General features: G+C 56.2%; 1 protein-coding gene across 3 annotated transcripts; it reads right to left on the bottom strand.

Moving 5' to 3' along the window:
• Window positions 1-1,558: 1,558 nt before the first annotated feature.
• FANCG (FA complementation group G) lies at window positions 1,559-11,913 on the bottom strand. Of its 3 annotated transcripts, XM_052778207.1 has the most exons (14): window positions 11,787-11,913; window positions 11,479-11,575; window positions 10,619-10,750; window positions 9,774-9,967; window positions 8,938-9,091; window positions 7,640-7,770; window positions 7,110-7,256; window positions 6,130-6,290; window positions 5,822-5,888; window positions 4,732-5,048; window positions 4,515-4,570; window positions 3,793-3,930; window positions 2,169-2,301; window positions 1,559-1,821 (listed from the first exon to the last, which is right to left on the bottom strand). In XM_052778207.1, exons 1-14 carry the CDS (start codon window positions 11,871-11,873, stop codon window positions 1,704-1,706), a joined length of 1,932 nt encoding a protein of 643 aa, XP_052634167.1. In that variant the 5' UTR covers window positions 11,874-11,913; the 3' UTR covers window positions 1,559-1,703. The 3 variants fall into 3 exon arrangements, with proteins under 3 accessions (XP_052634167.1, XP_052634169.1, XP_052634168.1); XM_052778209.1 differs by lacking the exon at window positions 7,110-7,256; XM_052778208.1 differs by lacking the exon at window positions 10,619-10,750.
• Between the last annotated feature and the right edge of the window lie 858 nt (window positions 11,914-12,771).

Here is a 12,771-nt window from a genome sequence, read left to right as displayed (position 1 = left end):
AGAGCGGGGCGGGGGTGCGGGGGGAGCACTTCGGAGGGCTCATTTCCCTCGGGTGAAGGGGTGTGTGCGGCGGCCCGGCCCTTCGCCTCCACCCAAAGCCACCTGCATCCCTTTTCCCCCATTTATTTACGGTTTTGGCGGGTTTTCTTCTCCCTGGCTGATTTTTTTGGCAGGGCCGGACTGGACGACCCTCGGCCCTCCAAGCCCCGGTTCCCAGTCCGGTTGGGTGCTCGCATCCCCACGTCCCTACTGGGGTGGCGTTTCCTTTGGGGCCAGAAACTCGGCTGGAGCCAGGTGGCCCTGGCCCCACTCACCCCGGGGGGATCGGACCTGCCGAGGTAATTTTCCCAAAGGAACCAGGGGGCAAAGCCTGCTTGAAGCCCCTCTGTGCCCCTCCGGCGTTCACGGCCCCGTTTGCCTCTTGGCCTTGCAGCTCCCGACCATTTCTTCCCTCTCATGGAAGGCAAGGCTTGCCAAAGGCTCAGCTTTTGTGGCCGTGGGACCTTCCTCACCCAAAATTAGCTGCACCAAACAGCAGGCAGGAGCAGGTGCCCCTTCACCGCTGCTCCCTGCGGTAGAGGGGCCCAGAGCCACGCAGCACGGTTGGCGCACACCCCCAGGGACACACAGGCACAGGTCTTGACCCTGCCGCTATCCCTGGCTAGCGCAGCGCGGTGGACATCAGACCTCGGAGCTGTGTGCTTCACCCAAAACCACTTCTCCGGGCTCCAAACTACACTGACTGAGTAAACAGCCAGCATGCAAAGCACGGGTAGGACAGGCGATCTGGCACACCTTCGCTTTGTGAGACCATCTGGCTCTGCTGCCAGCTCCCTGGAGGCACAGAGGATGATGGTATCTCTGCCCTTGCTCTCCCACGTACCCAGGGCACAGCCTGTGGGCTCCCAGCAGCTCCAGGCAGTGTCAAGGCCGTAACTGCACAGGTTTGCTCTGGAAAAAGGGGACAGAAAAACTTAAACTATTGTCCTGGTTTCAGCTGGGATAGAGTTAACTGTCTTCCTAGTAGCTGGTACAGTGCTATGTTTTGAGTTCAGAGCGAAGAATGTTGATAACACTGATGTTTTCAGTTGTTGCTCAGTAGTGTTTAGACTAATGTCAAGGATTTTTCAGCTTCTCATGCCCAGCCAGTGAGAAAGCTGGAGGGGCACAAGAAGTTGGCACAGGACACAGCCAGGGCACCTGACCCAAACTGGCCAACGGGGTATTCCATACCATGGGACGTCCCATCCAGTATAGGAACGGGGAAGTGGGGGCAGGGATTCGCCACTGGGGGACTGGCTGGGTGTCGGTCAGCGGGTGGTGAGCAATTGCACTGCGCATCATTTGTACATTCCAATCCTTTCATTATTGCTGTTGTCATTTTATGAGTGTTATCATTATCATTATTAGTTTCTTCTTTTCTGTTCTATTAAACCGTTATCTCAACCCACGGGTTTTGCTTCTTTTCCCGATTTTCTCCCCCATCCCACTGGGTGGGGGGGAGTGAGTGAGCGGCTGCGTGGTGTTTAGTTGCTGGCTGGGGTTAAACCACGACAACTATTTAGAGCTGAGGCTTTTATTAGAAAAGGAGATCTATTCTGTTTCAGTCGTTTGGGAATCCAGCTTTATGCAAGAGCAATTCTGAGTCTTGGATGGGGTCCTTAAAGGCTTCATGCCAGCCCGGTGCGGGGAGACTGACTGGGTTAGCTTGAGGGGTCCCACCTTGTCGTCGCAAGGTAATCCTGTATGGTTCTGGCAAGAGATTCACTGTGGGGGAACATCGCCTGCTTCAGACACGAAACCAGGTACAAAGGGAAGGACCTGAAAGAGAAGGAAGCGTTGCAGCAGCCAGGACTGCGGCATTCTCTTGCCCTGGTCTGACTAGGAAGTTCGCTTCCCGTGTGCTGCGCGGAGCCCCTGGCTCTGCCCCCGGCCTCTGCCCTCCCATTTGGCTCCGTGTCGGCTCTTTTCGTGTCCTGGGGAGTCCCTGTAGAGCCACAGCCCGTGGTCTCAGAGCAGACGTGGGAGGAAGCTCCTCAGATGCATCTGAGCTGTGGGTGCAGGCTAGCAGGAGCTAAGCTTAACCGTCCACACAGCTTGAAATACAGTCTGCACTGCTGGAGCTCCCTTGTGTGGCCAGCTGAGATCCTACCCATCCCTCTACACACCTTCCCTGCCCTTCCTGCTGCCCATCCTCCCCAGGGGGGGGTTTGGAGAACTTCTGCCAGTAAGCAGCCGCCTCCTGCTTTCGATTCAGTTTCCACAAGGCCAGCACCAGGTAGGAGGCAGCAGCTGGGTCACCTGCAAGACACGAAGGGGAATTCAGCCCTTAGCAGGGGAGGAGCAGGTCCCTCCCCAGCGCTGCTGTGAGTTGCAGGGTGTTGCAAAAGAAGCTTAGAAGCCGGATGAGGGAGGTGAGCATGAGGAGAGGTGGTGTAATGGGGAGGAGACTGTCCTGGCTGTGTCACAGGCTCTAATTAACCCTGGGGCTGGCAGCCAAGGCAGATGGCATCAGCCCTGCGGCACAGCCAGCCACGTCTCTGTTTGGACACAGGTTGGTGTTTTTCTTGCAGGCAGGTCTGCACCTCCAAAGGGAGGGAGCCTCGGTCAGGACTGGGACCAAGAGGTTTGGCAGATCCTGGCAAAGCTCATGCCCCTGCAGCGCGTCAGCACAGCTGGAGCACTGAACAGGGGAGGTCACCCCTGGGAGCAGCACTAGCCATGTGTGCTGCTTTTGGCTAGGATAGAGTTAATTTTCTTCACAGTAGCTAGTATGGGGCTGCGTTTTGGATTTCTGCTGAAAACAGCATTGGTAATGCTGAGATGTTTTTTGTTACTGCTAAGCAGTGCTTACACAGTGTCAAGGCCTTTTCTGCTCCTCACCCCACCCCACCAGTGAGCAGGCTGGGGGGGGGGCACAAGGAGTTGGGAGGGGACACAGCTGGGACAGCTGACCCCAACTGACCAGAGGGGTATTCCGGACCATATGATGTCATGCTCAGCATATAAAGCTGGGGGAAGAAGGAAGGGGGAGACATTTGGAGTGATGGCATTTGTCTTCCCAAGTAAGCATTATGTGTGATGGAGCCCTGCTTTCCTGGAGATGGCTGAACACCTGCCTGCCCATGGGCAGTGGTGAATGAATTCCTTGTTTAGCTTTGCTTGTGTGCGTGGCTTTTACTTTACCTATTAAACTGTCTTTATCTCAACCCACGAGTTTTGTCACTTTCACCCTTCCGATTCTCTCCCCTATCCTATTGTGAGGAAGGCGAGTGAGCGGCTGCATGATGCTTAGTTGCCGGCTGGGGTTAAACCACGACACCATGCCTCAGCTGTGTTCAGGACACGTACAGCTCACCACTCCGCTCCCCTCTCCCCTGACAGGCCTCCATACTCGGCCTCTGGACTGCCAGGCATGGACATGCTGCTTCCTGAGATGAAGCAAGACTCCAGCTCCTCTGTTCTGGGAAAGCAGACCCTGTCTGGGAGAAAGCTGGCTGGGGTTTGCGCAGGAAGAAGAGAAATTTCCAAGCTATCTCAGGGCACAGGTTGTGGTCAGGGTTCCGATATGCTCTTCTGACAATAGTTTTGGTCTGCTTCTCCAGGGCATTGAGCTGACCAGGCCACGGAGAAGCATCTCAAATATGTAACTTTGCTAGTAGCCCTACTGTAGTCCTTGACATCCAAATAAGTGTGGTCTGAAGGATAAGACCTTTCTGCTGAAGACAGCAAAGCAGCCCAGGACAAATTTGTGGAAATCCCCTCTGTTCCTCACAAAAATGAGCCTCTTACCTGGCGAGATCTGCAAACTGTACTGGAAATCCAACAAGGCTTCCTTGTGCCTTCCCAGGTCCAGGAACTGCATACCTCGCCCGATGAGAGAGAGCAACCTGATCTTCTGAAGCACCTCCACATCTGGCAGGAGATTCTCTGCCACAAAGACACATGCACCTGGAGACAGCATCCTCCAGACATTCCCTCCCTTGTCCCAGCAGGCTGAGCCAGGTTAGCAGTCAGGATAGGCCAAACATTTACTTGGACTGCTCATCTTCCAGCTCCCTGAACCCCCGGTGGCAGAGCTCAGCCTCTCCTCCAGGCTGGAAGAGGCCAGGAGGCAGCAGAGGGTGAGAGCAAACACCAAGAGCTTGGTACATTACATGGCTGTGGTGAACAGTGACCACGGCAGCAGCCTAGCCTTTGGCTGCCCATCTGCACAACTGGTACAGATCTCTTCCCTGAAATCTGGATTGGAGAAGCTTCCTGGTTCACAGCCCATTTAACTGTCACCTAGACAGCAGGGAAGAAGGCAGAGCCGAGGAAAAACCCTGCTCCAAACAAACCAGCCAGTCCCTTCAGAGGCTCCAATGCAGTGCAGAGCTTAGCATGCTGGGACAAGTGCCTCCTGCCAGAGGTGACGCTGGGCCTGGCACCTTGCTCCTGTACCCACCGCTGCCAAGCATGCAGATCCTGACCCAGCCAGGTCCCACACAGGTCCCAGCTGTGCGGCATCCTACCTGTTGGTTCAACTCCAGACCCATAAAGCTGGAGTTGCAAGAGATCGCCAAGGCACCTGCGGGTGGGAGGACAGAGGAGCCTTGGTACCACTCCCAGGCTGGGAAGCCAGCTGCAGGTTGTCAGGCCAGGCCCCACGCTGCCCTGCGCCCTGCTCTGACGCCCACCAGCCATTGCTGCCTGCTGGGGAGGCCCCTTCTCCCAGCGCAGTTTCATCACCTGCTGAATTTCGTTATGGCTTCCTTGCTCTCACCCAGCTTGGCCCATGCCCAGCCCTGGTGCAGGTATCCAGCTGCTCTCCAGGCAAGGTAGTACAGACTCTCCTTCTTCTGGGACAGGAGTCCACCCACCAACCCTGCCCCTGGCGATGGGCGCTCCACTCGTAACATCCGTGGAATCAGGTCAGTTGTCCGGCTGATGACCTCGTCGCACATGGTTATGGCATCCTGGTGCCTCCCGGCCTGCTCCAAGGCAGACGCTGTTTCCAGGATCACCTCGGGGATCCTGGGCAGAGCTGAGCTATCATCTAGGGGCACCTGGGGAGCAAAAGCAATGGCAGTGCTCAGATGCAGAACTGCAGAGCATCCAGCCAAGCAGAATCATAGAATCGCTTAGGTTGGAAAAGACCTTTAAGATCTTCAAGTCCAACCGTCAACCCAACACCACCATGCCCACTAAACCATGTCCTGAAGTGCCTTTGGTGTTTTTTGAATACCTCCAGGATGGTGACACCACCACTACCCTGGGCAGCCTGTTCCAATACCTGACAACCCTTTCAGTAAAGAAATTTTCCTAATATCCAATCTAAACCTCCTCTGGCACAACCTGAGGCCATTTGCTCTCGTCCTATCACTAGTTACTTGATAGAAGAGTCCAGTACCCACCTCACTAATGACCCCATGCTTACTGGGAACCTGGAGCTGCTGCCCAGCAAAGGTCAGACCCACTCCCACAGACACTGGAGACTGTCGGAGGAGATAGAATCTGTGCAGCACTAACAGCTCAGCAGAGTCAAGGTGGCAAATGCCTACTCTTGAAGTGAAGGACATCCAAAACCAGGCCGACAGATGCTCCTCACAGGGAAGTGGAAACTGTTTCTCCAAATAGCAGTGGCAAGCAGTCTCTTGTGTGAATCCAAAGGCAGACATGCCACAGGTCAGAAAAGCCAGCCCCCACCTCACTTCCTTCACATCTCAAACTAGACACTGAAACCTGGAGTCCAGGTGTGACACCTGGGCCCAGGCCTTGGCATGGGGATCCAAACCTCATCTGCCAAGTCACCAAGGGAACTCTTCACCAGGACACCTACCTGCTGCTGCAGCCCCTCCTGAAGCAGAGCCAGAAAATCTAAGTAATGTTCTACTGCATCAGCCACCCTGCAACAGGGACAGGACATGGTGTAAGGAGCAGAGGGACACCAAGAAGTGCCAGCAGCCAGGTGGAACCTGGATCGCCAGCCCACAGGCTCTACCTGCACCACGCTTGCTCTGGTCGTGATGCCCATGCTTTGAGTAGACCTACAACAGCAGTACTGAACTGGACAATTTCCAGGAGCACAGAGAAAACTGCAGAGCCCAAACAAGCAGCATGTTGCAAGCAGACCAAAGGCGCTGTTACCTCCCGTCCTGGAGACACCGCTGTGCCAGCAGGTACTTCACTTCAGAGGGGTGGCGACGGCGAAGGAGAGAAGCTAGTATTGGTGTGTCAACAAGAAGCTCTGTTTGGATTAGGAAATATGGACTAGAGGAAGCAGCTGCCGGAAGTTTTTTTCCCAGAGCCTGTGAAACAGGAACAGAAAACATGGTCAACACAACACTGGTTAAGTCCCAAGCAGCTGCAATCACTTGGCACTTCTGGCATCTGGAGATGCACCCAGATGAGCAGAAGCACTGCGCTTCATAAGCACAGCTACTGTTCTCTCTTGCTACAGCACAGCCGCTTCCAGGAAGAGCAACCAGGATCACACAGGGACAGGCAGACTTCTGATCTCCACACGGCATCAGGAGATTTGCAAGATCACCCAGATCACCTCAGGTTTTTAGTTCAAGGTGCTCTGAGCTACCTGGAACACCATCTTCCATTGCAGCTGCAGACCTAGTTAAACCAGATCTTGGGCCATTCATAATGAGAGATCCCTCTCCACAGCTGTGTTTTGGATTTCAAACAGCTGAAGAGCTAACTCCATGTCTACTGCTGTGACATGCTCCTCCCAGGCAGACCAAGGTTGCTACGACTAATGCACACCCCCTCACAGCCACAATCTGCCTTTTAAAGGCCTCTTCACTATTACATACTTTATTAAGAGACTGATACTTTCTGACATGGGAGTGTAACCTCTTCTCCCAAGCCACTAAGAACATGAACTGGGACCCAAAGGTCTTGCCACATCCAACTGCCAGGTCCTGAGCAGGAATTTCAGATCTCACTGGGCTCCTTCCTGCCCACTGCTGAAGGCAGCACTGTGGCTGCACAGCTGTCGTCTACTTTGGGGACCCCTCCAGGGTCAAACAGCCCCCCAGAAGGCAGGAGCCTGCCTGAAGCTCTGTGCAGGCTCTGCTGGGCAAAAATCAACCCAGAACTACAGGAAGCAGACAAACCTCGTAGAGCAGAGCCAGAGCCTCCAGCTCTGCGTTGGTCTCCCCCAGCTCACGGTACACTGCTGCTGCATGGAACAGGGCAGGAAGGCACTGGAAGTCTACCTGGAGGGCCCGCTTCAGGTGCTGAAGGGCTGTCTGAGGCTTGCCCTAGTTAGATGGGGAGAGGTGTATGTTGCAAGGACATCTTGCTGACATCTTTACTGCTCAGTGGGATCCAGATCCCAGCTCTGCTTCCCCAGCAATCTCCACTAAGCAAGGGCAGTGCTTTAGCCAAAGGCAGCCCTCCTCTGGCTGGTTTTTGAGCTTCTGTCTCTGCAGCAAACCTTTGCGCTCAGCCAAAATCTCTGCCTGGATTTTGCAGCTGTCCAAGGAAGATGAGCAGAAGTTGCCCTTGTGGCCCCAAGGCCTCACCTTCCTGTAGCAGCCTAGGACCACGCGGAGGCAGTGTGGACATCAGCCTCAGCCTCCCCACTCCACTCTAGGCTGCATTTCCCCTCTCCCTGCTGACAGGGGAGAGGCCCGAACATTACCATTTGCTGAGCACAGTAGCCAAGACAGGTGTAGATCTGGGCCAGGACCCTCTTGGAGCAGAATCCTCCAGCAGCCTCCCGAAAGAGGGAGAGGGCAGTAGCAAAGTTCCCAGCCTCCAGTTCCTGCAGCCCTAGGATAGACCAAACATCTCAGCTCTGCAGTTCCCCTTCCCGCCCCACCTGGTCCCCAAACAAGCACACGTGCCCTTTTATTCCCAGTGTCACAGGGACCTGCCAGATCTCCTCCACACCCAGCAATGCACAGCAGCATGGTGCCAAGCTGCCACCTTTGGTCTGATGGTGTTGCAAGAGAACAAGCCACGCAATGGAAACATCTAGCAGAAGTAATAGCAGCTTCCAAGCCCAGATACCAAGACGCCTGCCTTGGCCGAGGACAAGGGCAGAGGTAAGTGCTGGGCAGGTCCACCTGCACAGTCATCCACAGCAACAGCGGTGCAGATGGGGAAGCACACACAGAATCTCAGAAAGACTTTTTCCAGCACATCTGCGCCAGTTCCCAGCAAGATGTTTTGGGATATTGATTCATGAATATTTATCACAAATGGTATTTGGTTTTCCTTCAATCCCCATTTCAAGTTTTCCTCTGAGGCCGCTCTCACATGCCTACAACACATTCACATCTGTCACCTCCCCGCTGGAAGTGCTATCGTCACCCTAGAGGCTTTTGACAGGTCTGTGGGCAGGAGCTCCTGCCCTCCCTCCCTGCAGGAGGGCCCCAGCAGGGCAGCGCTGGCTTCCCCCAGAGCTGCTGGGGTTGTCAAGACAGTGAGCGAGGAAAAACCATGAGCAGGACAGAACACAGCAGTCAGATGAGATCAATCACCTGCTGTGACACCAGGCTACAAAGCTGCACAACAGCTTTACGTGGCTCCCACAGCACTGTAATCCAATGGGAACAATGTGCTTGCAACAAGGCAAGTGCCAGAAGACAGACAGAAGAAAGGAAAATCCTCATAATCCCCCTGCCCGCCTTCCGCTTTATACAAGATCACTGCGGGGCCCAGACGCCTACCTAAAGCCACAGACAGGCAGAGGAACCCTGTGACAGTGCAGAGAAAGGCTTAGCTGGGGAAAAAGCAGAGAAGCTCTTTGGATACCGAACAGCAAAGTTGAGACCCAGAGCGTCAGCCCAGGCCCTCTTCCAAAGGAACAGCCCAGAAAACCCCAAGGGCCGGTTTGCTTGGGAGCAGAAACCAGGATAATGGCAGGGAGAGGGGGTCCTGGGACAGGAGAGCAGTGGAAGGCTGTGCTGGCACGAGTACCTCCTCCACACAAACCTTGCAGGAAGGCTGCTGCAGTGCAGAGGATCTCTTTCAAGTTCTCAGTGCTCTCTACAAGGGGCAGGGAGGCCTCCTCAGCAGGTACTCGCCAAGCCTTGAGCAGGGAGAGGAGTTCATTCTTCCCCTCTCTGCAGCAAGCTCTTCCTGGGTCCTACGAAACACAGAGAAGAGAGAGCAGGGAATGCTGAAGGGAAGCAGGAGGGACTGATCCCAGGGCACAAGGAAACAGAGGTCCCACCAAACCCTTTGACAGTGCTCTCTGTGCTGGGGAGCAGTATCCTACCACCCCCTTGCTGCAGTGATTCCTGCCTGGCCCAGGGCAGCACCTCCCCACCTCAGAGTGAGGTGCACCTCGATGGGCTCCTGGAAAGGCAGATCCAAGTGCTGTTTAAGAGCATTTGAAAAGGTGGAACCACTCAGCAGCCTTACAATCAGCAGGGAAGGTTCCTCTGCATCCCACTGCTTGCAGCTTGCTCCCTACAGAGGCTGCAAGTCCACCTTGCAGCCCCCTTCCAGCCTGCCCAAGTCTCCTGTCGCACACCTTGGGGGCCAGGGCCCCGACAGGCAGGAGATATTCTGGGACTTGTTAACGCACGCACGGCCATTAGGCTACGCTAGGACACCAGGGAGAGGATTACTCACGCTGACTGGGCAGCGCTGATGGGTTCAGGTTGCAAACTGTTGCTGTGGCATCTGGAGGAGTGGGGTTTATGACAAGCACAGCATTTATGCCAGCTCTACCTCTTTTAGCAAACCCATGGGTATTTATATCTGCGCAGATACTCCAGGGCAGGTAACTGGGAGCTGCATAGCATCTGCCTGTATCCAGTTACCTCAGCGTTGCTCAGGAGCCTGAAGAGGCCAGCGATGCTTCCCAGGCGGCTGGCTGCCAGCCACCACGCTGCTTGCAGGGCCCCTAGTCGGTGCAAAGGTGCCTGCAGCTCTCTTGCAGTTACCTCCTGCAGCACCTTCTGCCACAGCTCCTCAGTGCTAAGATCCTGCCCGCAGGCCCCACAGGCTTCCAGAACTGAAAAAACAAAGGAAAAAAACCCAGCCATGAGACAACAGTTGGTACCCTGTAACAGACACCCTCCCAAGCAGGAGAGGAAGCCTCAAGCAAGCACCGGCTCCTCATAGTGAGGGAAGGAATGGGGTTACAGGGCTGGCCCAGCCTCAGCGGCATGGAAACCAAGCTCTCGGACAGTGGAGTTAACAGCGGTACACTCAGGAGACAACACACGGTTCAGAGCTACAACTCCAGCTCTGTGAGTCCTCCTGAGGTCACTTGCCCCCAGGCAAGCATGTGCCAACACTGCAGATCCCCCTCTGACCTACATCCTATTTCAGTGAGTTTTCTTTGAAGCCAGCACACCCTAATTAAAGAAAACACTCATTTTCTACTGTCACTAAAACTTTGCTAGAGACTTGGCACCTTATGCCTTGAAAACTCCCATTTCCCTTAAAACCTCTGGCCCATCCCTGCAGGCAGCAGCAGGCAGACTGGCAGCTGCACATCATCCCTGGCCGCAAGCTGCCCCATCTCCTGGCCTTCCCAGCAGAGCTAGGCTTCCCTGCTCACAGGCCCCCCGCCTCTGGCCAGTCACCACACATCTCCAAAGCACAGAGAATGCTCACCTTGCCCCGAGGAGAACCCTATACAGAGAACAAATCTCCTTACCTCTGAGGAGCCCCTGGCGTATTCCTTCTGCTTCTCCTTCAATGGCAGAGTCAGATGCTCCCACAGCAAAAAGCAGGGAGTTGTAGAGGACGGTAAGCTCCAGAGGCAGGGTGGGGAGGGCAGCCGGCAGCCCTGTGACCACAGCCAACCCAACAAGAAATTGAGCTGGCTAGGAAAAACCCGACAACCATCCACGCTAAGGTGTCATCACCTGGCTTTTGACAACAGAAGCGTCCCAGCAAATATTTTTTTTTGTTGTGGTGAGATTTAACAGCTTGGGAACTGCAGTACCTAGAGAGACAGCAGGTGTCACCTGTCCAGGTGCCGACACTGCTTTAGACATCCACTGCCTAGCTATCCAGCTGCTGCAGTCCTCCAGGACTGAGACCTTTCAGCTCTCCCAAAAGAGCATCAATAGCCTACCCTCTTCCAATACACATCCACCCTTTTGCACAGGTTTCCCATGCTGTCTCTCTCTGCCTCGCATCAGTCTTCCTCTACACCAGGGTTGTGGCAGGGAGACCCTTCCCCAGCTTCCCAGGACAAAAGTTGCCTCGTTTTTTCCAGAAACCCCCAAACTCTTCCCACATGCCCCAGCAGGATTAGGTAGAGGTTGGGGCTGGGCCTTAATCCCTTCGCAGGTCCAGTTCAGCTTCGGGCAGGGGAGGACATTCCCCACCCCCAACCTTCAGAAGTTTGTTTCCAGCACCGGGATACCGGAGCGGCAGCCCAGTAAACACCAGTTCCCCGGGGACCGGTGCTTCCAGGACCTCACGCCTCGGGTCCGGGACGGCAGTGGGAGGGAGGGTGAAGGCAAGGCGTGGGGCAGGCCGGCCCCAGCCAGCCAGGCCGCTACTCACCCCACATCCTCCGTAGCAGCTCCCCGAAGCCGTCTCGCTGCTGTCGCGCCTCCCGCTCCGCTGCTCTGCCGGGCCCCGGCCTCGAGCACCGGGCCACCTGCAAAGGGGACACTGAAGGAGACACGACGGCACCGGCCCGGGACGCGGCACCCCCCCCACCCCGTCTGCCTCCCGCCCCGCGGCCGACGGGCAGGCTGCGGCCTAGCCCCGGGCGGCGGCGTTCTTCATGGTAACCGGCACCGGAGGCAGACCGCTGGCGGAAAGGCCAACCCCGGGGCTTAGGGAACGGGAGAGGGGATCCGTCTCACCCGCCAGCGCCCGGCCAGGGCCTGGCTCTCGGCGGCCCAGGCCTGCAGGCAGCTCAGCTCCGCGGCCGCCCCGCGCCGCCGCTTCATGGCCGCCGCTGCTCTCTTCCCGCCGACTGCCGGGCGGGATAGAGCGGAAGCCGCGGTCGCCACGGCAACGACGGGGCGGGACAGAAGGGGCGGAGCCAGCCGCCGTCCCGCCAGAAAGGCGGTGGCCGACGAGGACCAAACCTCGGCGCTAGGCCAAAACCCCGCTGGGGGAGGGACGGGGGACGAGAGCCGGGGCAAGCCCGGGGGGGGGGGGGGGGGGGGCGCGAAGGAGGAGACGACCACCGCCCTCCTTGGATCTCACCCTTTTATTTGCAGACATCTGTTTCACAGCCGCATGGAGCCCCGCGCCACCCTCGGACAGCAAATCCCCCCCCCCTCCCCGCCCCCCAATTAATTAATTAATTAGTTATTTAATAACGAAGCGACCCCTCTCCGGCTGCCTCCCGCGCGGCACTGCCCCCAGCGAGGCAGGTCAGCGGTGAGGGGCACCGGCCCCGAGGACAGCGGCAGGCCGGAGGCGAAGCTGTCGGGTGAACGGGTGCTGCAAACGCACCTGGGGTTTGGGTTTTGGTTTTTTTTTTGAAGGAAAAAAGGGTTCTAGTTCCTAGCAAAGACTCAAGCATCACTTCCACCTTCCCGGTGTAGCTGCTGAATGAGAACAAAAGCATTAACAGCCAGATATGTAGAGATATCCAGGGAAGTGTAGCACCACGCTGCATGCAAAGCTCCCAAACTGCTTTCCAGAACTGGGTCCATCCCCTTTTTTTATCCCAAATGGGGTACTGAGGCACAGAGAGGTTAACAACGAAAAATAAAACAACAATCAAGCTCCAAGCCATGTGGCGGGTCAGGTCAGAGCTTGGGGGAGAAGGCAGCGCTCCCCAGCCCTGCTTCCCCGAGGGGAAGGGGAGACACACACGCTGAGAACGTGACTGTG

Source organism: Harpia harpyja, chromosome Z, assembly GCF_026419915.1.
Source record: "Harpia harpyja isolate bHarHar1 chromosome Z, bHarHar1 primary haplotype, whole genome shotgun sequence".
NCBI classification, from domain to species: domain Eukaryota; kingdom Metazoa; phylum Chordata; class Aves; order Accipitriformes; family Accipitridae; genus Harpia; species Harpia harpyja.
Note: the sequence above shows the minus strand (reverse complement) of the source record. Positions and strands in the feature narration are given on the sequence as shown.

Coding starts and splice junctions, on each gene's coding strand:
- FANCG (XM_052778207.1), bottom strand. CDS start 11,873: ATGAAGCGGCGGCGCGGGGCGGCCGCGGAGCTGAGCTGCCTGCAGGCC. Junction 5,049..5,821: donor AGGAGGGGCTGCAGCAGCAG/GTAGGTGTCCTG, acceptor TTTGCTCCCCAG/GTGCCCCTAGATGATAGCTC. Junction 2,302..3,792: donor CAGTTTGCAGATCTCGCCAG/GTAAGAGGCTCA, acceptor CGTGTCTTGCAG/GTGACCCAGCTGCTGCCTCC.